Below are 24,869 nucleotides of genomic sequence, written 5' to 3' on the forward strand. Positions count from 1 at the left end.
ATGTTTGGGTGATAGAACTTTCTGAGATGTTCCTAACCCAATCTGTCCCCTTAAGAGCTTCCAGGCTGCTGGTTTTTAAGGCTGCTATGGAGCTGGGACTAGAGGCATGGCAGTAGGCCAAGTCAATACCCCACAAACCCCACTGTTCTTACCAAACCTGAGCAGTTTCTCCTGGATAAACCCCTCGTCAGATTGTTGTTAGGCTTTGGTGAATAGCTAGAGTTCTAGAAAAAGTTGATTTTTTACAATCTTGCCAATATTTTTGTTGCTTTTATGGAGGAATGGATTTACAGAACTCCTTACTCCACCATTGCAGAAGTCTCCCTGCTCCGGTTACAGATCCGTTCTAAGACCAGGCTTGCTTAGGGGTTAACTACGAAGAAGGTATTCCCTGGAAATACGATTAAAGTAATGCCCCTGCCTTGGAGGTGTCTGGGTTTAACAACAAAAGGACACTTAAAAAGACGAAAAAAGGATCTGCAGGAATCATTCCAAAATAACCGGGGTGACATGGGGGCCCTTGGTAAAACTCAGTAAGCTGTCTGGACTCACACCCGGATCCCTGACGCCTCGCCCACTGACCTCTTGGCTGCTTCTCCTGGGAGATGCCTTTTCCAGGAGAAGGGAGATGCTGTATTTTGAGTATTTCATCTAAGGTACAAGTTTCATACTCACTATTCTCACACACGCCAGCAAACACAATGATCTTATTTCCACTTTACAGATGAAGGAACTGAGGCTCGCAGAAATCAAGGCCCATGACCAAAATTAGACCACTCACGAGTGGTGGAGAGGGGATCCGACTCCAGAGTGTGAGCTACACCATTCTCACCAAACCCAACGCACTGACCCACTGGCTGGCAATGGTGTGGGTAGGGAGGCGGTTGATGAAGCATCATTACAAGTCTGAGCACAATAGTCGGAACTGCCTTTTTAGTCCTCTCTCTCGGGAGATACCTCCCCACTGGTCACGGTACAAGAACAGCAGCAAAGTATCAGGTATGGCTTGCCCCCGCCACAAGCACCTGCTGAGGTGGGCTCTTGGGTCAACTCCTCCCTTCGTTCAGGAGTCAGAACCTCCTGGAAGTCCCCCCAAAATCAAGGGTGGCAGGGGCAAAGCCCGGCTGTGACTTCAGGCCTGGGAGTGTAGGACCGTCCCCTTCACGTGCTCAGCAGAATAAAGTCCACAGACCTGAATGCCCAAGTCCCACCCAGTCCACCGCAAGCCTAGGGTGTATCCGGAGAGGACAGAGGGTTCCCCAATGCCCTAGCATCCCGACAGGCCACAGCTCCATCCACTCCCCCTGACTGTGGCAAAGAGGACATATTCATTGCAAATCATTCCCAAAAGACAAACTTTATTTTGACACCTCAGAATTTGGCAAGGACAAAGGCATAGCAACGACAGTATAGTCTCATGTGCGGAAATCTCTTCAGAAACGCGATCTCACTGGAACCTCACAATCACCCTGCAAGGCAGGCAAGCAGGTCTCTCCTATCCACTCTATGGAGGATTTGTCAGAGGTCACCCAGCTTCCACACGGGACTGTAAACATTCCACCCAGATGCCTCTGTGTGTCTGGTCCAGGCTCCTCAATACCCAGGGGTGGGCTGGGATTTCACCAGATACATGCAGTTACCTTAACTTCCCCAGCTATGAAACTAGGGATCAGGCTGTCTCATCTCTATATAAAGGCCCTTCTCATGGATGTGACCTACGTGTACCACGATTGCTAGGTCTGTGGTGGCTGGACCAGGTGGCCAGCCAAAAGCCTTGGCAAGCCCTGGGCACAAATGAACTTGGAGCCAAGCAGGGGGGGACCAGAAGGCTGCTGGCCCACTGCTGAGCCACTTTCTACAGGAACCCCACGAGGAAGGGAGTTCTGGTGTGGGCAGAAAAAGGGGCTCCTCCTTGCTCCACGGACCCCAACCTGTTGGGGAGGGGGAAAGAGCCTCCCTGCCCCCATCTCTTGTTGATGACCAGCTTTTCTGACTCTTCTCCAGAATGGAGGTGGGGCTGCACCTCCTCCCTCTGGCTCAGAGCTAGATTCAATTTGCTACCTGCATCAGGAGGCCCTCCCCAGTCCTCAGAATGGGAGGGCCCCACGCTGGGACCACCGCCTTGATCTCCCAGCGACATACAGGGCATTTGGCCAAGTCCCTGAAGACCCGCAAGGCACAGTAGCTGCAGAAGTGTGTGTGGCCGCAGGGAACCAGGCAGGTGTTGGCAGCGTGGTGGAAACAGATGGCACATTCCTCTCCTGCTGTGGCTGGGAAAGGGGACAACACGAGTTGGGGCATGTGGGGGCAAAGCACGGGCAGCCTACTTATGCTATAACCACAGGACAGAGAACCACACAGGCCTATTTTGACTATTAATGAGAAAATGCTCACAACATAACCAAATGAAAAGAAATGGGAAGAAAACCATACTGCATATACATATATATCATAAAATTCCAACTTGGGAAAAAAAAGGAAAAGAGCACAATTCCTCATAGATATATGACTACAAAATAGTAGAAGGAAATCCCCCTAAGAGGCAGTGGTGATTTTTTTTTTTTTTTACTTCCTTATTTATCCTCTAATATTTATTTTCTTTCTGTTTGGCAAAACTTTTATTACGAACATGGACTGCTTTTTCAAGCGGGGACAAAACAACGTCATTTGTTCACGAATGTGCTCTTGTAACTTGAAAAGTTAGCCAATGTTCTAGAAGGCAAAGCTATTAAATTGCTTTTAGGTTTCTAGCAGGCAGAGCCAAATCTTTTGGCCTAAAGCCCGTGGGAGACTTCGTGGGACTCGGAAGGATTTTAGCCAGTTCCCAGAGCTGGGGCCTCCCTGGGGTGGGGGTGGGGGCCTCTGGTGCTAGAGTCCTGGGGAGCCTGTCCCTGGCTCGCTGGGCTCGGGGAAGCCACTCACCTTCCGGCTGCAGAGACTCATCGATGAGGGCCCGTGGCACGGTTGAGGGGAAGGCACTGGCTGTGGGATCTGAGGGAGAGAGGGAAACTCAGGACCCAGGAAAGCAAAGCCCAGGTGCTCCCACCCTACCAGGCCCTTGAAAGAGTCCCACCTGCTTGCTTGCAGTGCTGGAGCTCCCCGCTGATCTTATGGCCCCAGCCACCCCTTCCCCAGTTCACCCCAGCAGAGAATTTGTGAAGCTGTCAACGCTTTTTCCTAAAACCACCCTTCCTTTAAACATCTCCCCTTTGCCCTGGTGCCGCCGCCTGACTGGAGACCCTCAGTGTTACCCACCTTCATAAACCCGGATGTGCATTAAAATCCCCCAGGAGGTGGGGAAAACAGGTGCTTGGCTCTACACCAGACCTACCCAATCGGGTGTCCCAGGGGCGAGACTTCAGCCACTGTGACAAGGGATTTTATAAACGGTAGGGGTGGGGGAAGAGGAAATGGACTGCTTGTGTAGGCCGGGGGACAACAAGCACAGGAATGCCAGTATTTCTTTCTATAGATGTTTCCTGTATCCACTCTCCCTCAAGTCCACTCTCCTTTCAGGTGGCTAGAGGGATGGTTACGGTTTCCCCACTCATTGACTGGACGGCTCACTCTGCCCCCACAGGCAGTCTTCCTGTGCATCTCTAACCGCTTACACTTCTGTTCCCTTTGCTTGCCACGCTTGACTCCCCTGAACTCCTACTAAGGCAGCAAAACCCAGCCCCCGACCTCTCCTTTTGTGAAACAGCCCTTTGACAGATGTTTGGAGTGCTAGTCATAGCATTCCCTAGGGACAAGGCTGCCCTCCCTTTGACTGGGGTCTTGTCCATCTGGCGTCTCCAGTGCCAGTGACGTAAAACTGACCGTATAGGAAAAGATGAAAGGCTCCCCCCCACGGCTCTGGATGGGGACGCAGTACCACCCGAGCCACCCGAGGGGCGGGGCCCGGGTCCTCGCGGATTGTCTCACCCAGTAGCTTGATGGCCTTGGTGGTCCCGTACACGTCCATCACGGCCCAGAGGGGGGCGCCCATGAGCACGCCCTTGCGCAGCAGCAGCCGGGGGCCCGAGTTGACCCTGACGAAGAGCCGGCCCCTGCGGTTCACCCAGAAGCAGACCACGTCCCCCGCCAGCGCGCAGCCCTCGGGCAGCATGGCCGCCCATGTCGGGCTCTGCAGCTCCAGGTCCGGGCACACGAAGGGTGGCAGGCTGGGCGCGGACACCCGCGCGGGGTCCAGGCGCGTGAAGCCCACGCGGAGCCCGCCGCACCAGCCGCCCTCGTGCCACACCACGCGGACCGCCACCCGCTCCCCGGGAAGCACCGGCCGCTGGCTGAACACGATGCCGTCGTGGAACGTGGCGTTCCTGCGCGCAGTGCACCGCTGGGCGTCTAGACGCACCTGCGCGCCCTTGGCCTCAGGGTGGAAGCGCAGTGTCTCCTGGGGCGCCTTGGTGTCTGCGGAGATGGGGGGGTGGGGGGGGGATGGTGACGTCAGTGTGGTCTGGATCCGGACTCATTTGCTCCCCAGAGCTATCTCCGCCCCCCACCCCCGCATCTCCCCGGGGCCATTGCCCCTGCCCTCATCCAGGGAGCCCCCAGAGACCTGATTAGAGCCTGGTGAGGAGCACACTTTGCATGTCTGGGATCTGAATTCCCACTGTGAATTCCCCCCCTCAGTTCCCCTCCCGGAGGGATGTTGTAAAATCACGCCTACATGTACCGGCTCTAAATACCTAGTCACAGTTATTGGCATTAGCTAGAAAGAGCAGGTGTTAGAAATAGTATACATAATATGATCCAGGTTTTGTTCGACACATATGTTTAACACACACACATATATTCTCCCTGTATCTAGAAACAACCTGAGAGGAGATGGGTCTGCTAATGGTGCTCAGCTCTGGCAGATGGGTCCTGGTATTGCAGCTGTTTTCCTCTCTGTTTGTCTGACTTTATGATTGTCCCACAGAAAACCTGCATCATTTGTGAAGGCCGTGGCCCCCAGTGAGGGTGACTTCCTTTTCCTAGGAGAGAAAGGGGTCCAACAGCTCCCCCACAGAGCCAGGTGGGGAGGCACAGGCTAGAGAGGGAGTCCCAGGTTGTGGCGGGGGCGGGGTGTCAGAATGGTGGGCTGGGCCAGCCAAGGCCCAGGGCTGAGCTTTGAAATCCGGGGACTTCCCGACCCCACTCCACTTGGCAGTCGGGAGGGGAAGTTCCCTACTGGGCAGCCTTTCCTCTCAAGCCTCAGGCCTGAGCCTGGAGGAAGCTGGTGAGCTTCCTGAGCCAGAACTGCTCTCCTCCCTTACCCCCCTCTTGTCCTGTTCTTTCTTGGTTAGAGGAGGGAAGCTGAAAATAGCGAATTCAATCAGCAGGAGCCTGGGTGGCTCAGTCGGTTGAGCATCGGCTCAGGGCATGATCTCACAGTTTGTGAGTTTGAGCCCCACATTCGGCTCTGTGCTGATCGCTCGGATCCTGGAGCCTGCTTCAGATTCTCTGTCTCCCTCTCTCGCTGCCCCTCCTCTGCTTATGCTCTGTCTCTGTCTCTCTCTCAAAAATAAATAAACACTAAAAAAAAAAAAAAAGGGAATTCAGTCCAGACTTGAGCCTGAACCTAACCCAAAAGAGCAAGGCCCCTCCCCTCCCAGATCTCATCAGCTTCTCCAGCTCTGCTCCTCTGATTACTCACAAGCCTGCAAGATTCCAACGGGTCACAAGGTGCAACACTCAATCTGGTCAGGCACAAGGGACACCCTTGAGGTCATAGTCAATCTGTTTCCGATGGATTCAGGCCAGAGGCAAGCATATCGTAGTTCCATGGTTCCCCTCACTGAGGCATTAGGAACAAGCACTCACTCTGGCCTTGGGGACCTCTGAACCCCGCTCACAGGGTCCTGCTATCCAAGCTCACCCCTCCCTCACCCACATCCCCTGCATGTCACCCCTTCCTGGAATACCCTAATCTCTCCCTCCCTTCCTGATAGTCTGCCCAGATGCCTTTCCCTGGAGGCTATGCACAAGCAAAGGGGAGTCCCCAAGTAGGCACGGACGGTGGGTGACCAGGAGTCAGAGCCGAGGGCCCTGACATCGGATGGACTTGTCTTTGGGCCTACTGCAGAGTCACTGCAGGAGCTCTGAGGAGGGCAGCCATGTCTGATACCCAGATTCTAGTCCCCGCTCTGTTGGTCACCTATGCAGGTCACTGCCCCACTGGGTATAGGTCTCCTTATCCACCAATGGGATCGATATGCATGGTCAGCCAAGACCTGCAGTCTCCAGGTACCTGCCTGGAGATCCTGAGTATGAGGAGCTGACTGCCCCCCTGGGTAGGCATCGTGACTTTTGCATGCCTCCCCTCCCCCCACCACACCCCCCAGGTAGATTCAAAGAAAATCTTGGCAGTAAGTCTCTTGGAATCTAAGTAACTGAGGGTCAGCCCCCTGCTCAGCAAGGACCTCCCCAGATCTCTATCACCTTCTTCATCACCACCCCTCCAGTCACCACGCCTCTTGGGTGCCAGGCACCTGTTAACCCTTACAGCTTCTTTCACTCCTCCCACAACCTGCAGGGAAGCACCCAGAGGGAACTGAGTTGGGGTGGTTCTGCACATCTTCACAGCCAGGAGTGGAGGAGCCGGGGCCCCACTCCTGCCCCCCACACTCCTTGCTGCCTCCTTCATGGCACCACCATGACCTGGAATCCAGACACAGTTGCCACAGCAGCAGCAGCAGCAACAGAAGCTTGGCCCCCACCGTCCTTACCACCTCCCTGCCCCCCAAGCTCGGGGCAGTACCTGCTGCTGGTATGTGAGCCTTTGGTGCCCTTAGGGAGCCAAGGGCTGAGACTCCAGGCTCTCTGCCTGGGAGGGAGCAGGGTTCTGAGATGCAGTCTGGATCTCTGGCAGTAAAAGCAGATTCTCTCTCTCCTGCCCCTGCACACCAAGGGAACGCTGTGGTCTCAGGTGAGGCTCTCAGAGAACTACTGTGCCTGGCAACCTTTTCGTCTGTGCTTCTGACAGCCCTATAAGCTGTCAGGCAAGGTGAATCGCCTTGGCCCCAGCCTGAAGATGAAGAAACTGAGGCCCTAGGAAAAACTGACTCGCCCAAGGTTCCACAGCCTCCCCTCTGCCTCTTGCATCCCTTGCAGACCAAACTTAGGGCTCCCACTTACCAGCCTGGGAGGAGAGCTGGGCCCCCATCAGCCTGGGATCCTCGGGCACGGATACCTGAATCTGGAAGGAATTGTCTGGAGAAGGCCAGTAGACAGGTTTCCAAAGGCTCAGCAGGTCCCTTCGTTATGGGTCAGGATCATGTTACATAGTTGATGATTAATTAGATGTTGCTGTCACGGGTTATGATATCCAGGGAATTTCCTGATGATTGCCTCTGGCTCACCACAGAACCGCTGCAGCTGGCTGACCTAAAAGGAAGCAGCGACTGGGGAGGTGGCCCGGGCAGGATTTAGGATAGACTGCTCCCTTACTTCTGACCAGTCTTCTCCGCCAGGCTGTGCATTATCATGGCTTGAGGCACATTTAGAAGTACTCACGCGCAAACTGATCCCAGTGGCACAGGGTGGGGCGCAGCATCAGTAGTTTATAAAAGCACCCTGGATGATTCTAATGTACAGTCAAGGTGGAGATTCACTGCTGCAGAGCCCGGTACACACACAAGGTGCTTAATCAATGTTGCTGAAGTGGATTGAATTGAATTGGCTGCATCCCAGGACCTGTGAAGTTGCCCCAGCCCTGGGTCTCAGGCAGAGAGGAGAGGGGTGAGTCAGACCGAACGGGAGAGGTGTTGATTGCTTCCCCAACCTTGCTGGAATCAGAATTGCACTTTCCACAATCCACTACAAAATGCATATAGTCCCACAGGACAGGTCATGCCAGAGGCCTGGCTCCCAGTGTGTTAGCTGTGGCAAAGAAGTCAAAGATCTGGGATCCCTGGCTGGCTCAGTCGGTAGAGCAAGTGACTCCTGATCTCAGGGTAGTGAGTTCAAGCCCCATATTGGGCATGGAGTCTATTTAAAAAAAAAGCAAAAAAAGTCAGAGATCTTCTGCCCCCTCCATTCCTATAGGGAAACTGAGGCTGGTAGAGGGAAAATGGCTTGTTCTCACCTGGTGCTTCTCACATTGCAACAGGCACATGAACCTCCTGGAGATCATATTAAAATGCTGATTGGTTCAGAAGGTCTGGGGCTATGGCTGGAATTTTACTTTTCTAACAGGGTGGTTCTGTGGAACCCACTTTAGGTGGCAAGGCTCTGGGTTAGTTTGGAGACTTATGAGTATCCTGGCCCTCCACCTCCAGGCTAGGACCTTCCCCAAGACCCCAGATCAAGGTCATGATCAGTGACTACCCTGAACTCAGCTATGAGGATAGATATCCCCATGCCTGTCCCAGGAGGAGCTGGGGATGGTGGCTCAGGTGACTGGGCTGGGGAGATTGTGGAAAAGAATGAAAGCAGGGCACCTGGGTGGCTCAGTCGGTTGAGCGTCTGACTTCGGCTCAGGTCATGATCTCACAGCTCGTGAGTTCAAGCCCTGCGTCGGGCTCTGTGCTGACAGCTCAGACCCTGGAGCCTGTTTCAGATTCTGTGTCTCCCTCTCTCTCTGCCCCAACCCACTCGTATTCTGTCTCTGTCTCTCTCAAAAATAAATAAACATTAAAAAAAATTAAAAAAAAAAAAGAAAGAAAAGGATGAAAGGTCTGGAGACCCAGGTTCTGCCTCCTGTGTTTTCTTCCCCTCCCCTGCCCTTCCTGGGCCCTGGTGTCCCCATGTGTAAAGCAGGAAGCCAAGGTGAGCTGGTCTATGGGCCCTTCTAGCACAGACATGCTGTGGCTTTAGTCTCTGCAATGGAGAAGTGACAGCGGTCTGGCCCCAGTTCACCTCAGAAGATCTGCCTGGACCCTGGACCTTCTCTTGCATACCACACCCCAGGCCAGGCTCCCTCAGTTTCCCCCTCTAGAAGCAGTGTTCTAAAGGCCAAAGGCAAACTGGTCAATAGCAATCACAGTGAGTCCAAGGTTGGTTCCAGCTGGTCCAGTCTGAGGCAAGGGCCCCACGCTTTATGGTCCTGCTGGCCCAACCTGAGGGATCCAGGCTTAGGGCATCCCCTTATCTCTTATCAGTGCTGGGGCCCAGAGTTCCCTCCCCTCTCTCGGAGCCCTGGCTCCAGGCGTATCACTGGCTGCCTTGGGTGGTGACCAGACCGCTGGAGCCCAGAAGACCTTGTTGATAAACCACATTCTTACAAAAGATGTGATTATGGAAGCTTATCAGAGAAATCAGGTCCTGAGCCTCAGGCCTGGTGGAAAATTAGCCGGCAAGTCGTAGACCTCAGGGTACCTGATGCCGACAGGCTGAGGTGGTGTGGTTCTATCTTCAGGACCGCGGTGGGAGTAGGCCTTTCTGGGAACTGCAATCCCACCTCAGGCCTTGACACCCAGGGCACGGGGGTGCCCAAGAAGCACCTCCATCACCCACGCCCACGTTTGTTCACTTAACGAACACCGCTGTTCTAAGCCCCGTACTGCATTAACTTGATGACCCTCGTGGCAACTTCTCAAAAATACCTATTTATTGTAATCATTCCCATTTTGCAGACTGGGAGAACAAGGCACAAATCGGTGAAGCAAATTGTTTGCAACCACAAGGCAGTGCCTCGGCCTTGGCCCTCCGGCTGCAGAGCAGGTGCCTTGACCACTGTGCTACTGTCACCGAACCAAGCCCATAAAAGCTGACAGAGCTTTTGCGGTGAAGAAAGATAGGCTATTTATTGGTGTGGCGCCAGCGGGGAGAAGGGGGGCGGGGAGGGGGGAGGGGAGGGGGAGGGTGGCTGGCGCTCCCAGTCCCGAGCTCCCGATGGCTTACAAGCAGAGGTTTTTAAAGGATGAAAATCCAGGGTAAGGGTGTCAGGATCTTGGATCATGCCAAATGATTAGGGATGAGGTTGGCTATAATATTTCCTCTCTTGATCATCTGGCATCTCCCGGACTAATGGCGGTAAGGCGATGGTTCCGCTTCGGGGGCCTGGAATTGGGACACATTCTCCGCAGATGGCAGACTGTTGTCCTCTCTAGAGCACAAGGGCAGAAATTCTCCATCCTGTGACTGTCACTAAGCTGCAAACGAGTATGGTTGTTTTTTCTTGCCAACATGGCACATTATGTTTGTTATCTCAGGCAGAACGGCATCCCACAGGCTTTTCGGGAGGCAACTTTTTCTTGTTTCTCTGCAGATGTATAAAACAGTAACAGGGCTCTGGTCGGAGGCAGCTAGGAGCCGTGTGTCTGACTCGTGGGGTCTGTGGGGGCTTGCATCAGTGGTTTCACTATGCCCCTTCCATGCCTCCTCACTTACGCCACTGAGCAGCTTTCGGAGCATTTATTGACCCTCCCTGTTCAACTGTGCTGACACACAGTAGGAGCTTTGTGGACTGTTGCTAACGGGTTGCCTGAGTGTGAGGCAGAAGCCGCCTCAAGATGATGGAGACAGCACCCTCCCCTCCCCTCCAGGCTACCTCCACGGCAAGACTGCTGTGTACCTTTGCTCCAAGGGAGTGACTAGCCCTCTGGAGGAGGGCGGCCTCCGGACAGTCATTGAAGCGTCCCCTGGTGGCTGTAGTCAGTACTGCAGGATGTGCTGAGGCCCTCCAAGCTAGGAGGGCCAGGGAGGTCGGAGGGTGGAGCTTCTGAGCCTCTGGGCCTCCTCTCCCGATCCCGAAGCTCCTCAGAGTCCCTCCGTCCCTCCCCAGGCTTCCCTCACTGGCGGTCAACCCTCAGTTTGCCCAGGGACCCATCATTTCAAAAGGCTTTCACAGAAGTCATTTCCTAAGTTGCCTCAAGCGCTCTGAGAAGCTGCTGGAAAACTGTTTCAATCCCCACCATACAGCTGAGGAAGCCTAGCACTTGCCCAGGGCTCGTGACAACTGTGGTGGAACAGAAACGGAAAGCCAATGGCAGCCCAGCCCCTTGTGTCTCCCACCACGGGCGCCCTGGGACCCCTACCTTACGACCCCTGCCTGTGTTCAGCTGCTCCCCACTGGGCCAAAATCCGGGAGGGCAAGGGGCTGCCATGCCCGGAAACCAGCCCCTGGAAATATCGGGGCTGGGTGCGCAGTAGGTGGTCAGCAAGGATTTGTCAATGCCAAACAGCGCAGCCTGGCAGTTTCTTCTAAAATTGCTGGTCCCCCTACCCAATGACCCAGAGATGCCGCCCGTAGGTGAGTATCCAATGAATGTACTTGGGTGCAGGTGTCCACGAAGACTGGTACATGAATCCTCAGAGCAGCGTGATTCATGGCAGCCCCCGACTAGAAACCCACCAGTAATCTGTCTCAGGGGCTGCTCCCTGGGGAACCCAACCTCCCCCACCCATCAACATGAGAACGGAAAAATATTACCATGCAGTCATACCATGGAAGACTCGTGGCCACAAAAACGAACAAACTACTGTTATCCACAACATAGTTAAACCTCGCTGATGTGACGCTGACCTCAGAGAAGATCCAGAAAGCCCCCACCACATGCCTCCATTTACATGAAGTTCAAAAACTGGCTAAAGGAATGTATGGTGTTAGGAATCAGGATAGTGCTCACCTTTGGGACTTAATGACTGAGAAGGGGCACAAGGGAGCCTCTGGGGTGCTGGAACTATCTTCTCTCTTGTTTGGGTGATGTGTATACATGTGGAAAAATTCATCCAGGTGGACGCTCGACTTGCATGTTAATTGTACCTTAATTAAATATTGGTTAAATTCCCTTCCAGACCTAAAACTCGTATTCTGAGTGAGCTGATAAATGATGGATTATCCACACTCCCTTGGAAAATCTGCCCGAGGAGCCAGAGTGCTTGGCTAGCACTGCCGCCTGGTGGAGAGAAACGGAACGGACTGTGGGTCTGATAACCCTGGAGGGAAATGGTTGGGGACCACGCAGGCTCCCACCTGCATCCTTGGGTACTGGTTCTCCTTCCGCCCACTTGATTCCTGCCGATGAGCCATCTAACAACTCTGTTGGGGGGCTACCATATCCTTTGGGTTAATAGCTGGACCCCCACTCTGGGGCTTGGGGGCCAGAAGTCAGGAGACAGAGGCTAGGGTGTGCAGGTAAAGTAGTCAGCCCCTAGTTAGATCTGTGCCATTACTTCCATCCTGCTGCCCTGTCCAGATATTCCTGGGCCCTGATTCTGCCGTGGGCCTCCACTGGCCCTGGGACCCCTGGCTCCTGCCCTACCAGCATCAGAGCACCCTCCATGGTGTTAGTGTGGAGCCTTTCAGCAAGGGGAGCCAGAGGAGGCAGATACTGCTAGGGGGCCTACTGGCTGCTCAGAGGTAAGAGAAAGAGGAAGGGGAGGGGCTTAAGTTTGGTTTCCTGTCTTCCTTCTCCCTGTATCCCCCTCTTCCCACACCCATCTGTCAGAATGTCTGTCCTGGGAATCTGTGGCAGCTGCCTTGAAGATGTTTGGGGGGGGGGGGCGGGGGGTGTTCAACAAAAATTTATTGATTACCTCCTACGTGCCAAGCACTATACTAATTTCTGGGTAAGCAGAGATTGAAGAAAACCCAATTTCTTGTCCCCTGGTCAATTCAAGTAGCCCTGGTACTTAGGTAAGTGCTATAAGAAAACCAAACTGAGGAGGTGCCTGGGTGACTCAGTTGGTTAGGCATCCAACTTCGGCTTAGGTCATGATCTCATGGGTTTGTGAGTTCAAGCCCTCCTTCGGGCTCTGTGCTGATAGCTCAGAGCCTGGAGCCTGCTTCAGATTTTGCGTCTCCCTCTCTCTCTGTCCTCCCCCCACTTGTGCTCGCTCTCTCACTTTCTCTCTCTCAAAAATAAATAAACATTAACAAAAAAATTAAAAAAAAAAAAAAGACCAAACTGAGGACTGGGAAAACCATGGCTACAGTAGGGGGTTGTCATGCCCAGAGAATGGATGAAGGTTTTGTGGAGTAATAGCTATTAAAATCGATACCTACAACATGATTAGGCCTTCAACAGCAAGAAAGGAAAGAAAGGCATCACGGGGAAGGAGGAACCGCATATGCAAAGGCATATAGAAGTGTAATTGGCATACTGCCATCTGGCTGTATCAATCAAGATCAGGATTTACTTGTACATAACAGAATATCCAAAAGAATAGTGGCTTAGAGGAGATCTGTTCGTTTCCTTTTCACATAAAATTAGTTGAAAGGAGGCAGTCTAGGGTAACCATGACAGCTCTATGGCTGTAAGGAGCCCAGGTTCTCTCTAGTTTTCTGCTCCACCATTCTAGCACTGGCCTCCATACTCAAGATCACTTTACGAACCAAAAGGGCTGCTGGAGCTCCAGCCAGCACATCAGCATTCCAGGCGGCAGGAAGGAGAAAGACCCAAAAAGGCATTCCTCTCAGCTAAGTTAACTCCCTATAAGCCAATTTACTGCAAGGCGTACATAACATTTTCATTAACATCTCATTGGCCTGAATTTTGTCGTGTGGCCACAACTAGCTGTAAGGGAAGCTGAGAAATGGTGGCTTTATTGGGGGAGCTGCTAAAAATCAAGGTTCTCTTGTGAACGAAGAAGGAGAAAACACACATTAGGTAGGCAGCAAGCCCTGTCTAGCTCAGTGGTAGAACACTGGTCCTCCAGAGTGTGGACAGAGGAGGCAGCAAGGAACTAGATCACAGGGGCCATTCTTTTTTTTTTTTTTTTTCTTTCAACGTTTTTTATTTATTTTTGGGACAGAGAGAGACAGAGCATGAATGGGGGAGGGGCAGAGAGAGAGGGAGACACAGAATCGGAAACAGGCTCCAGGCTCCGAGCCATCAGCCCAGAGCCCGACGCGGGGCTCCAACTCACGGACCGCGAGATCGTGACCTGAGCCGAAGTCGGACGCTTAACCGACTGCGCCACCCAGGCGCCCCATCACAGGGGCCATTCTAAGGAGGGCTTGGACTTGACTCTGTAGAAAATAGGGAATTACTGAAGGCTTCTGAGCAGGAGCCTTGGGTTAGGGGGCTTGGAACAATCTGCTTTGGGGAAGGATCCATCAGGCAGAACATAGCAGGGTGAGTGCAGATGCAGTTTCAGGAGTGATGAGCTGGGGCACGAGGAGGAGGCCATGCAGGGCTGAAGAGGGCACAATAGGAGAGCTGAAGTCAAGCCCGGGTGACAGTGGGAGGTGATACCAGGTACCAGGGGAGGGACACACACCTGCTGACAGCAAGCCTGGGAGGAATACAAGTCTGGGAAGAGATCTGAGTCTGAGGCGGCTACAAGCCATCAAGTCAGAGGGCTCAATGGCACCTGAGAATCCAAGCAGAAGCTTCGGCTAGAGGACAGGGCTGGGCGTATAGATCTGGGAGTCAGGAGTCACAGTGGGGGGTGAAGTCAGTAGGCAGGGGTGTCCAGCTGTTGAACCAGAGGAATGCGATGGAGCCTCCAGAATTACTCAGGGAAGGAGGACAATGGAGCGGGCAAGTGCATAAGCTCTGGAGCCAGGCAGAGCAGGGTTCGAGTCCTGACTTCACCACTTAACAGCCAGAACCCTCCAGGCCAGCTGATGGCCCTAAGCCTTAACCTTCTCATCTGCAAAAGGGAACAAAGGAGGGCGGCCTCCGGACAGTCATTGAAGCGTCCCCTGGTGGCTGTAGTCAGTACTGCAGGATGTGCTGAGGCCCTCCAAGCTAGGAGGGCCAGGGAGGTCGGAGGGTGGAGCTTCTGAGGCCTCTGCGCCTCCTCTCCCGATCCCGAAGCTCCTCAGAGTCCCTCCGTCCCTCCCCAGGCTTCCCTCACTGGCGGTCAACCCTCAGTTTGCCCAGGGACCCATCATTTCAAAAGGCTTTCACAGAAGTCATTTCCTAAGTTGCCTCAAGCGCTCTGAGAAGCTGCTGGAAAACTGTTTCAATCCCCACCATACAGCTGAGGAAGCTTAGCACTTGCCCAGGGCTCGTGACAACTGTGGTGGAACAGAAACGGAAAGCCAATGGCAGCCCAGCCCCTTGTGTCTCCCACCACGGGCGCCCTGGGACCCCTACCTTGAGGGCTGATAGGATTCAATGGATAAGTGTTTTGCAAAGGGAACTGCACTCATTAGTAAATACCAGTCCTTACCATAAAAGGGGCAGCCTTCCTCTTATTGGAGGGGACATCAGTGCCTTTCTTGGGGCCATGGGTGTGCCCTGTAGTCTTCCTGCTGGAGGATGGGTCCCCTGGAGCACTTTGTGGGCTCACTGGGGAGTGAATCACGGGCACTGTGCATCTCCAGGGCCCCCGAGGACCTCTGACCCAGTATGGCCAGGGTAGCCCCTGGCTCAGCCAAATCTCTGGGCAAGAACACCAGCAGCCCAAGCTAGTAGATTGGGAGAGGAGTTATGATTTTGCTCGGTGGCAGTCTAGCAGGAGGGTGAGGCCAGCCATAGACTCCGCAGAGATTATTTTAAGTAGACCCAGCTCGGTTTTGGAAACTAAGGAAGACAACAGTTGCCGGGGCAGAGGGAAAGAGTCCAGCCAGCCATCAGGAGCGGACAAGTGGCACGTCCTCTGCATGAGCCCAGCCATGCAGGATGGGCAAGCAACATCCAGCCAGGGGGAAAGGCCCAGCTTGGAGTCTGGGAAGACACTCCCACCTCAGCCCAGAAACCTGGCTCATCTACTTTGCATCCAGAAGGACAGTCTAGCCCTCATCCCTAGAATGATCCCCAGACAGAATTTTGGGGAAGCCAGCATGACAGGGACAAGCCCGGGAATAAGGGCTCTCCAGGACATGGAGAGCATCATGGAGAGGGGCATCAGAGACATGGGGGGTGCCAGAAGCATGGCATCCCAGAAGCTAAGAATGGGCCAAACAGGAGGAGTGGGAGGTGGCCAGGTACTGCGTGGGATGAGAGCTGGGAAGAGGCCGTTGGGTTTTTCCAGGAGGAGGTCAGTGGTTGGAGGGGTGGTGGCAAAAGCCAGGGGGCAGCTCCTGGGGAAGTGAAGGTTGTGTGAGCGACAGGATCCCATAGGCTGTGAGTATAGCTGCAGGTGACAGAGGTTCGAAATGGCTCAGCACAGAGGTTCATTTCCTTCAAAGTACAAGCTTGGGGGTGGGGGCTCCACTCCGCAAAGCCAGCACGGGCCAGAGCACTCCAACTCTTGCTTACCCTCGCTAGGGTACTGGCGTCCTCTCTGTGGTCCAGAATGCTTGCCCCACAGCATCGTGCCGCCAGCAGGAGGAAGGGGGCCAAGGCAGCACATGGCGTGCCCCCTTCCCTTCAAGGGCACAGCCAGGAGGGTTCCCGGGACCCCTCAATTCACCTGGAATCCCATTGGCCAAAGCTTAGTCACTTGGCCACACCCAGTGACAAGGACTAGGAAATGTCGCCTTTATTCTGGACAGTCCTCTGCTCAGCTAGAAACTGGGGCATGCTGTTGCTATGAGAGAGAAGGAGAGAATGGCTATAGGAGGAAAAACGAGCAGTCACAGGGTGCAGGGGAAGAGGGAGGGGGTGGTAGCCAGAGGGCAGCGGGTGAAGGAAGGAAAGCTTTGAGCATGAAAACGCCAGCACACGGGGGCAGGGCCACGTGTGTGCACCCTGCGGGCGCCTGGCCTGAGTGCCATGACGCCTGTACCCCATTGTGGAGGCGCTGCAGGTGGGTGGGGAGGGGAGCTATTGTTGCTGAGAACTGGCTAGGAAGACAAATCACCGACCTTTCCAGCAGAATTTTTCAAGATTCCCTGGAGGTCCTTCTGGCCCCAAACTAAAGCCAAAATAGCATAGAGAGAAAGAAAATATTTTCTTTCCACTCCTTTGAGCTTTTGGCCATTGTCACTGGGTCCAGTGCCGGGGCTACGGGCACAGTCCTTGGGGGAGGAGTGACCACCCTCCCAGACCCCTCCGCCGTGGCAGAGGCGACACTACGAATATATGGCCAGAGCGGGCTCCAGACTATTCTGTCCCTCTAGGGGCCTGTCCTCTCTCCAGGTGAGCTTTAGGAAGCAGGATAAGAACAGACCCATCGCCTAGGAATGAAGGGGTTAGCAATAGGGGTGTCTCTGTCCTCACTGGGCTGTGCATCTATTGCCTTCTGCTGCCTCTCTCTGCTCCTCATTGTGTGTGGACCATATATGTCGGAGGGAAGGAAGACAGGGTCTTTGAATTCCGTCTCAGTAGGACGAAGCTGTCCGGAGGGTTGATTTCCCCCTGGGTCTTTTGGCAACGGGATGCAGGCGTGTGCTTCGGGCACCATGTTGTGAGTTTACAAACGGTTTGCCCCTGTATGCTTCATTCTGTCCATTTGTGAGGGGACACGTGTCTCATCCTTGGTGTGTGCCTTCACTGGGGACCTCATCAGCTCGATTCTTTCAGTCAGACAGTTGGCAAACATTCCCTGGGGCTCGTGTCAGCTAAGTACCACAGACTAGCTTAGTGTGGTGGCAGCACAGAGTCAGGTCTCTGTCACCCACGGGCTCTGGGACTTGGGCATGTCACAGATGGGGAAACTGAGGCTCAAGGTTGCGTAGCTAGTATAGGTTAAACCAAGATTGATTCTAAAGTTCTTCATTCTTTTACTCATTCTAATGTTATTTATTTTTAAGAGAGATTGGGGGGGGGGGGCGCGGGGAGAGGGAGAGAGGGAAAGCAGGACCCGGGGAAGGGCGGAAAGAGAAAGAGGGAGAGAATCTCAAGCAGGTTCTGCACCACCAGCGCGGAGCCCGATGCGGGGCTCGAACTCACAAAACCGTGAGATCATGCCCTGAGCCAAAACCAAGATTCTGACGCTTAACCGACTGAGCCGCCCAGGTGCCCCCATTCTCTTACTAATTCTAAAACAAAGATAATTGGCTCCTGAGTGAAAGCACTAAAGGGCATTTGAAAAGTGTGCAAACGGTACTTACACATAGTTGGCAGCGTATGTTGTTTAAAACCCCATTTCCTTGTTCTCAGGTGTGTTCCGGATAGATGAGGTGGCCAAACCGGGGGCTTCTGGATAAGTGAGCAGGTGCCTCTCTGGGTGAAATTGCACACGGGCCATGTGTCTGCGGGAGCCACACTGAGAGCAGGGCCCATGAGTGAGCTTCCAGCCCTCTTGCATGGTGGGGTGAGCCCTTCTTAGAGCTGAAATAACAGGCCTGAGCTGAGCCTTCTTTTTTAGGTCCAGAAGGGAGACCCCTGCCTCCCCTCAAAGTCTCCGGGAAGAGGTCAGCAGAGGCCCCCATGTTTCTTTAGGCTCCTCTTGGCCCTGTTTCTTCCTTCTGCTGAATTCTCCTTTCCTGTGGATGTTTTCTTCCCTGCAGGCAGCACACCCCAAGATGGGCTCTTCTTTGGTTTTACTTAACTACCACGGGCACAGGCATTGGTGTAGGCCCCTGCTGCATGAGAGGAGGGAGGATTCACAGCAGCTGAACACAGAGAACAAAGTTAAATGAAGCTTCACCGCTATTTTCACGGGTCCCGGGATGTCTCCACCGCCAGGATTTCTTGCTGTTTGTTCTTTAGGAGCCAAGGCCCTTCCCTTATCCCCCCAGGCCCTGTGGTCTTCCCGCGTCTCAGAACCAGCTCTCACCTCCTTACCCTCCAACTCCTGTTTATTTCCTATACAGAGATGTTCAGCTCCCCACCCGCAACCCATGCTGTCTCCAGGCCTCACTTTGCAGGTCCCAAGACTCCCTGAGGTATTCTGCTGGCCATCAAGACCATCGCTTGCAGATTCTGGCAACATCCTGGACTCAACTGACACTGACACCCCTCCCCTTGAAAACACTGAGAAATGTAGAGTAAAATATTAACTGAAAGATAATAGAACCGCAGTGGAACTTTGAAGAAAGGGTGGGGAAACGCCCAGGTGTCTGGTGGACAGAACGAATCTGTAGTCAGAGTTGAACTCTGACCCTGGATACGTGGGCCCTAATGACAGGGGCCAGAAGAATCAATGCCCTCCACGGGTCAAGGGGCGTGGCCTTTAGAAAACATGGAACAGAGACCCCTGTATAAGCTAGAACACCGGAAGGGCTGCCCCTCAGGAAAGATTCGACCCACCAACCTAGAGAACTGACAGTGAATCTCGTCTTGGCTTAGGGCTCTGGGAGAAAAGATTCCCAGGAAAAATCAAAACTTAAAACCTGAACTGTTTGTGGAAGTAGCATCTAAATGTATGCTGTCCACGGGGCAAAGAATTCCCAAGTTCTTATGCCATTTAATTTCTTGCGAAAATTTAACACAAAAATATTCCCCGTGGGGCGCCTGGGTGGCTCAGTCAGTTAAACGTCCGGCTCTTGATCTCAGCTCAGGTCTCGTTCTCAGGGTCATGAGTTCGAGTCTTGCATTGGACTCTGAGCGGTGGGGGGGGGGGGGGGGGGGTGAAGCCTGCTTAAAAAACAATAAAAAGGGGCACCTGGGTGGCTAGGTTGGTTAAGCATCCGACTCCTGATATTGGCTAGGGTCGTGATCTCGCAGTTGTGGGACTGAGCCCCGTGTCGGGCTCTGTGCTAAGTGTGGAGCCTGCTTGGGATTCTCTCTCTCCCCCTGCTCTCTCTCTGTCTCAAAAATAAATAAATAAACTTAAATTTAAAAAAATCTCCTGATGAGCCCTTGAGGCCATTGTAGAAGTAAATACAAAACAGATCTCTGAGGCCCATTTTCCCAACTCAGGACACACGACTCCCACAGAACAAACAGCCTCACTGAAGGTGAGCTCACAAACACCAGGGACAAATCACATGAAGAAACCATCTACTGTGAAGGAGGGTCAGCAAGTATAATAAATAGAAAAGTCATTATCTCCAAGGATTGGGATGATAGAACAAGCTGAAAAAGATATCAAATCAGTATGTTAAACTAATTAAAAATATAAAGGAAGGAATAAAAAGGATAGTGAACGAACAGGATACTTTGAAAAAGAACAGATCGAATGGATGAAATTTTGCTCGAATGGAAAAAAGATACGGACCTTCAGACTGAAAAGGCACACTGGATCCTGGGTAGGATAAATAAAAAGAAATCCACATATAGACACGGCAGAGCACCAAAGATAATCTTAAAAGCAATCAGAGAGGAAACACGGCTTACTTGAAAAGGACCAATAATTACACTGATTGCAGACAACTTATCCACAGTAATAGAGGCCATGAGATAATCCGTGTATAAATCTAAACAGTCATTGATTTTAGCACTGCTAAATGTTTATTGCAGCATTATTTACATTAGCCAAATGATGGCAGCAGCCCAAGTGTCCATCTATAGATGAATGGATAAAGAAGATGTGGTATTTATAGCCAATGGAATATTACTCAGCCATAAAAAGAATTAAATTTCACCTTTTGCAACAACATGGATGGTTCTAGAGGGTGTAATGCTAAGCGAAATAAGTCAGCCAGAGAAAGACAAATACCATATGTTTGCACTCATGTGTGGAATTAATTTAAGAAACGAAACAAAGGAAAAAAAAAGAGACAAACCAAAAAACAGACTTTTTTCCCCCAAAAAGTAGACTCTTAACTATCGAGAACAAACGGGGGGTTACCAGAGGAGAGGTAGGTAGGGAGACAGGGGAAATAGGTGAAGGGGTTAAGAGCACACTTATCACGATGAGCAGTGAGCAATGTGTAGAATTGTTGAATCACTGTATTGTACACCTGACCCTAAAATAACACTGTATGTTATACTGGAATTAATATTTTTAAAATTAAAAATACAACAAAGGGGCGCCCGGGTGGCTCAGTCGGTTAAGCGGCCGACTTCGGCTCAGGTCATGATCTCGTGGTCCGTGAGTTCGGGCCCTGCGTCAGGCTCTGTGCTGCCAGCTCAGAGCCTGGAGCCTGTTTCGGATTCTGTGTCTCCCTCTCTTTGACCCTCCCCCGTTCATGCTCTGTCTCTCTCTGTCTCAAAAATAAATAAACGTTAAAAAAAAATTTTTTTTTTAAATACAACAAAAATGTCACTGATTTATACCACCACCAACAATAATAAATAATTTGAGATGTTAAAAATAAGATGAAATAAAATATTAGATAACAATGCATGGAAAATGAGAGGTGGGTAATTGGAGTTGAAGCCTTTTTTTTTTAATTTTTAAAAAATGCTTATTTATTTTTGACAGAGAGAGAGAGAGACAGAGCATGAGCAGTGAGGGGCAGAGAGAAAGGAAGACACAGAATCCCAAGCAGGCTCTGAGCCTTTAGCACGGGGCTAGATGCGGGGCTCGAACTCACAGACCACAAGATCATGACCTGAGCGAAAGTCAGACTGAGCCACCCAGGCGCCCCTGGAATTGAAGCTTTTAAGATCCTTGGCATTGTTATGGGAAGAGCATAAAGATACTGATTAATTTCATCCCTTGTTAAGTCAGATTTGCATAATAGAGATGTAAATTGACCACTTAAAAGAATAAAAACCCAGTATGCAATATCCAAACCAGTAGAGGGAAAAGGGGTGAGCATGAAGAAAATTTGAAAATTTGATCAATCTAACAGAAGGTAGCAAAAGGAGCACAGAAGTAAAGCAAGAACATGGTAAATATAAGATAAATAAAAGAACAAGTTATGAAATATATCAATAATAACAAGATATGTAAAAGGACTAAAGTTGCGACTTACATAGCAGAAATTCTTGGACTATATTTTTACAGCTCTAGCTATATGCTGTTTACAGGACATATATCTAAAACATAATGATACAGAAATATTGGAAGTATTTTTGTACTAAGCAGATACGAATCAAAAGAATGATAAATGTAGCAATATTAATAGTAGACAAAAGTCACTAATAGGGAAAAAGGAGTCACTATACAATGATGAAAAGAATAAGTCACCAGTAGACTAAATCCTGAACCTGACTACACCTAATGTCTTCAGAACATACACAACAAAATGGGGTACCTGGGTGGCTCAGTTGGTTAAGCAGTTAAGTGGCTCAGGTCATGATCTCACGGTTCATGAGCCCCCATCGGGCTCTGTGCTGACAGCTCAGCCTGGAGCCTGCTTTGGATTCTGTGTCTCCCTCTCTCTCTGTCCTTCCCCCACTCACACTCTGTCTCTCTCTCTCTCAAAAATAAATTAAAAAAAAAACCATTAGAGGGGCACCTGGGTGGCTCAGTCGGTTGAGCGTCCGACTTTGGCTCAGGTCATGATCTCGCGATCCGTGAGTTCGAGCCCCGCGTGGGGCTCTGTGCTGACAGCTCAGAGCCTGGAGCCCATTTCGGATTCTGTGTCTCCCTCTCTCTGATCCTCCCCTGTTCATACTCTGTCTCTCTCTGTCTCAAAAATAAATAAACGTTAAAAAAAAAATTTAAAAAAAAACATTAGAATATACATTACAAAATTACAAGGAAACACTGGCAAAGCCACAATCATAGTGGCAGATTTTATTTTATTTTTTATTATTATTTTTTTTTTATGGTGCAATTTAATAAGTTTATATAAGTAGCATGGGGACAGGACTCCTGGGCAGAAAGAGCTGTACTTTTTGCTGTGTGAGTCTGGTGGTTATATACTTATTTTTTTTCCTAAATATAATTTATTGTCAAGTTAGCTAACAGTGTTTACAGTATAGTCTTAGCTTCAGGAGTAGATTCCCATGATTCATCACTTACATACAACACCCAGTGCTCATCCCAACAAGTGCCTTCCTCAATGCCCATCACCCATTTTCCTCTTCCCCCCCACACACCCCCCTCCCGCCATCAGCCCTCAGTTTGTTTTCTGCATTTAAGAGTCTTTTATTGGGGGTGCCTGGGTGGCTCAGTTGGCTAAGCGACTGACTTTGGCTCAGGTCATGATCTTGCAGTTGTGGGTTCAAGCCCTGAGTTGGGCTCTGTGTTGACAGCTCAGAGCCCGGAGCCTCCTTCTGAATCTATGACTCTCTTTCTCTCTCTCTCTCTCAAAAATAAATAAACATTGGGGCGCCTGGGTGGCTCAGTCGGTTGAGCATCCGACTTCAGCTCAGGTCACGATCTCACGGTTCGTGAGTTCGAGCCCCGCATCAGGCTCTGGGCTGATGGCTCAGAGCCTGGAGCCTGCTTCCGATTCTGTGTCTCCCTCTCTCTCTGCCCCTCCCCCATTCATGCTCTGTCTCTCTCTGTCTCAAAAATAAATAAACATTAAAAAAAATTAAAAAAAAATAAACATTAAAAAAAACAAAACACAAAACCCTTGGATGTTTGAAATACTAAAAAAAAAAAAAAAAAAAAAAGAAAGTCTCTTATGGTTTGCCTCCCTCTCTGTTTGAGATTATTTTTTCCCTCACAGTGGCAGATCTTATTTATTTTTTTATTTAAAAAAAGTTTCTTTATTTATTTTGAGAGAGAGAGAGAGAGCGAGCAGGGGAGGGGCAGAGAGAGAGGGAGACAGAATAGTGGCAGATTTTAAACAAAGTGCTATCGACCCCAGGTCTCCCTTGCCCAAATCACAGAAGCTTTAAGATTACAGTCTTTCCTTTAACACAATCTAACTCTAGACATAATTCCTTCACCCGCCAGCATCTGTAAACTGAAGGAAGCGGTACATATTTTCCTCACCCTGCGTGAATAACTGCACACTTACTAGGCAGCAGAAATGTACATAGCCAGATGTTTTTATTCAAATAGTCATTTTTTTTTTCCCTCTTGCCACAAATGCGTGGACCTCAAGGGGCAGCAGCTGTCCCAGGATGTCCTTTAAACCTAGAGGAGCCCTTATTTTGGGGAGCCTGGGTGGCTCTGTCGGTTAAGCGTCTGACTTCGGCTCAGGTCATGATCTCGCGGTTTGCGAGTTCGAGCCTCTTGTGGGGCTCTGTGCTAACGGCTCAGAGCCTGGAGCCTGCTTCGGATTCTGTGTCTCCCTCTCCCTCTGCCCCTCCCCTGCTCATGCTCTGACTCTCTCTGACTTTCAATAATAAATAAACATTAAAAAAAAATTTTTAACATAGAGGAGCACCTATTTTGCCCTTAGGGTGGCTGAGCTCCTTAAGACACCGGGTTGCAGGGGTGCCTGGGTGGCTCAGTCGGGTAAGTGCCCGACTCTCGATTTCGACTCAAGTCAGGATCTCATGGTTCTTGAGATGAAGCTACTGGGCTCTGCACTTTAGCGCGGAGCCTGCTTGGGATTCTCTCTCTCCCTCTCTTTCTGCCTTTCTCTCTCTCTCTCAAAATAAACTTTAAAGAAACCCTTCATATTAAAAAAAAAAAAGACACTAGGCTACAGTAATCTGAGTTTTTGTAAATTAAATCCTATTCCCCAGCACATAGATGGTTAGAGGTATATTGCATATTCACATATTATAAATGAGCAAAAGTGGGTACTTTAAAAAAACCTTCAATGTTATCTTATTCGACCTCTGGTTTACAGATAAGCAAATGAGACAGAGCAAAGGAGTTTCCCAGGGCCCTATAGCCAGTGTGGGGACGGAGGGGCGCCAGCACCTGCCTTCTGACTTCAGAATTGCATTGAATTTCATGTCACAAAAACCCAAGGAGGGTGGCTTAACCACATGGGGGCTCATCTTGTTCAAAGGACAAGAAGCCCTGGAGTGGGAAGTCCAGCCTGTACAGCTGCTCAAGCAAATCATCAAGGATCCAGCACCCTTTCAGCCTCCTGTTCTGCTTCCTTGGGAAGTAGCTTTCTTCCTTATGGTTTCAAGATAGCTGCCGCTGCACCTCCCAAGCAGGAAGAAAAAGGAAGTGACAAAGAGGAAGGGACAGAGACTAGAACAGGAAAGTCAAACCCTCCTAGAAACCCCCAGCTGACTTCTTACATCTCATTGACCAGCACTAGGTCTCGAGGCCACCTCTAGCTGCAAGGGATGCTGGGAATTTATTTACATATTTAATTTTGCCAACTCCCCCCAAATCAGGGTTCCGCCATGTACTCCATTAACATTTGTTAATTGCCTACTGTTTCTAGGACTATAGCTCAAGCCCTCACCTCACCTCCAGCTACTCCAGGTACCTCCAGATTAGGACTTTTTCCCTCACTCGCA

General features: G+C 51.1%; 1 protein-coding gene across 1 annotated transcript; it reads right to left on the minus strand.

The window, feature by feature from the left end:
* Positions 1–1,350: 1,350 nt before the first annotated feature.
* NEURL3 (neuralized E3 ubiquitin protein ligase 3) lies at positions 1,351–7,253 on the minus strand. Its single transcript, XM_042930268.1, has 4 exons — positions 7,120–7,253; positions 3,925–4,410; positions 2,923–2,991; positions 1,351–2,270 (listed from the first exon to the last, which is right to left on the minus strand). The coding sequence occupies exons 1-4, from the start codon at positions 7,145–7,147 to the stop codon at positions 2,050–2,052; spliced, it is 804 nt and encodes a 267-aa protein (XP_042786202.1). The 5' UTR covers positions 7,148–7,253; the 3' UTR covers positions 1,351–2,049.
* Between the last annotated feature and the right edge of the window lie 17,616 nt (positions 7,254–24,869).

This window comes from Panthera leo, chromosome A3, assembly GCF_018350215.1.
Source record: "Panthera leo isolate Ple1 chromosome A3, P.leo_Ple1_pat1.1, whole genome shotgun sequence".
Classification (NCBI taxonomy): domain Eukaryota; kingdom Metazoa; phylum Chordata; class Mammalia; order Carnivora; family Felidae; genus Panthera; species Panthera leo.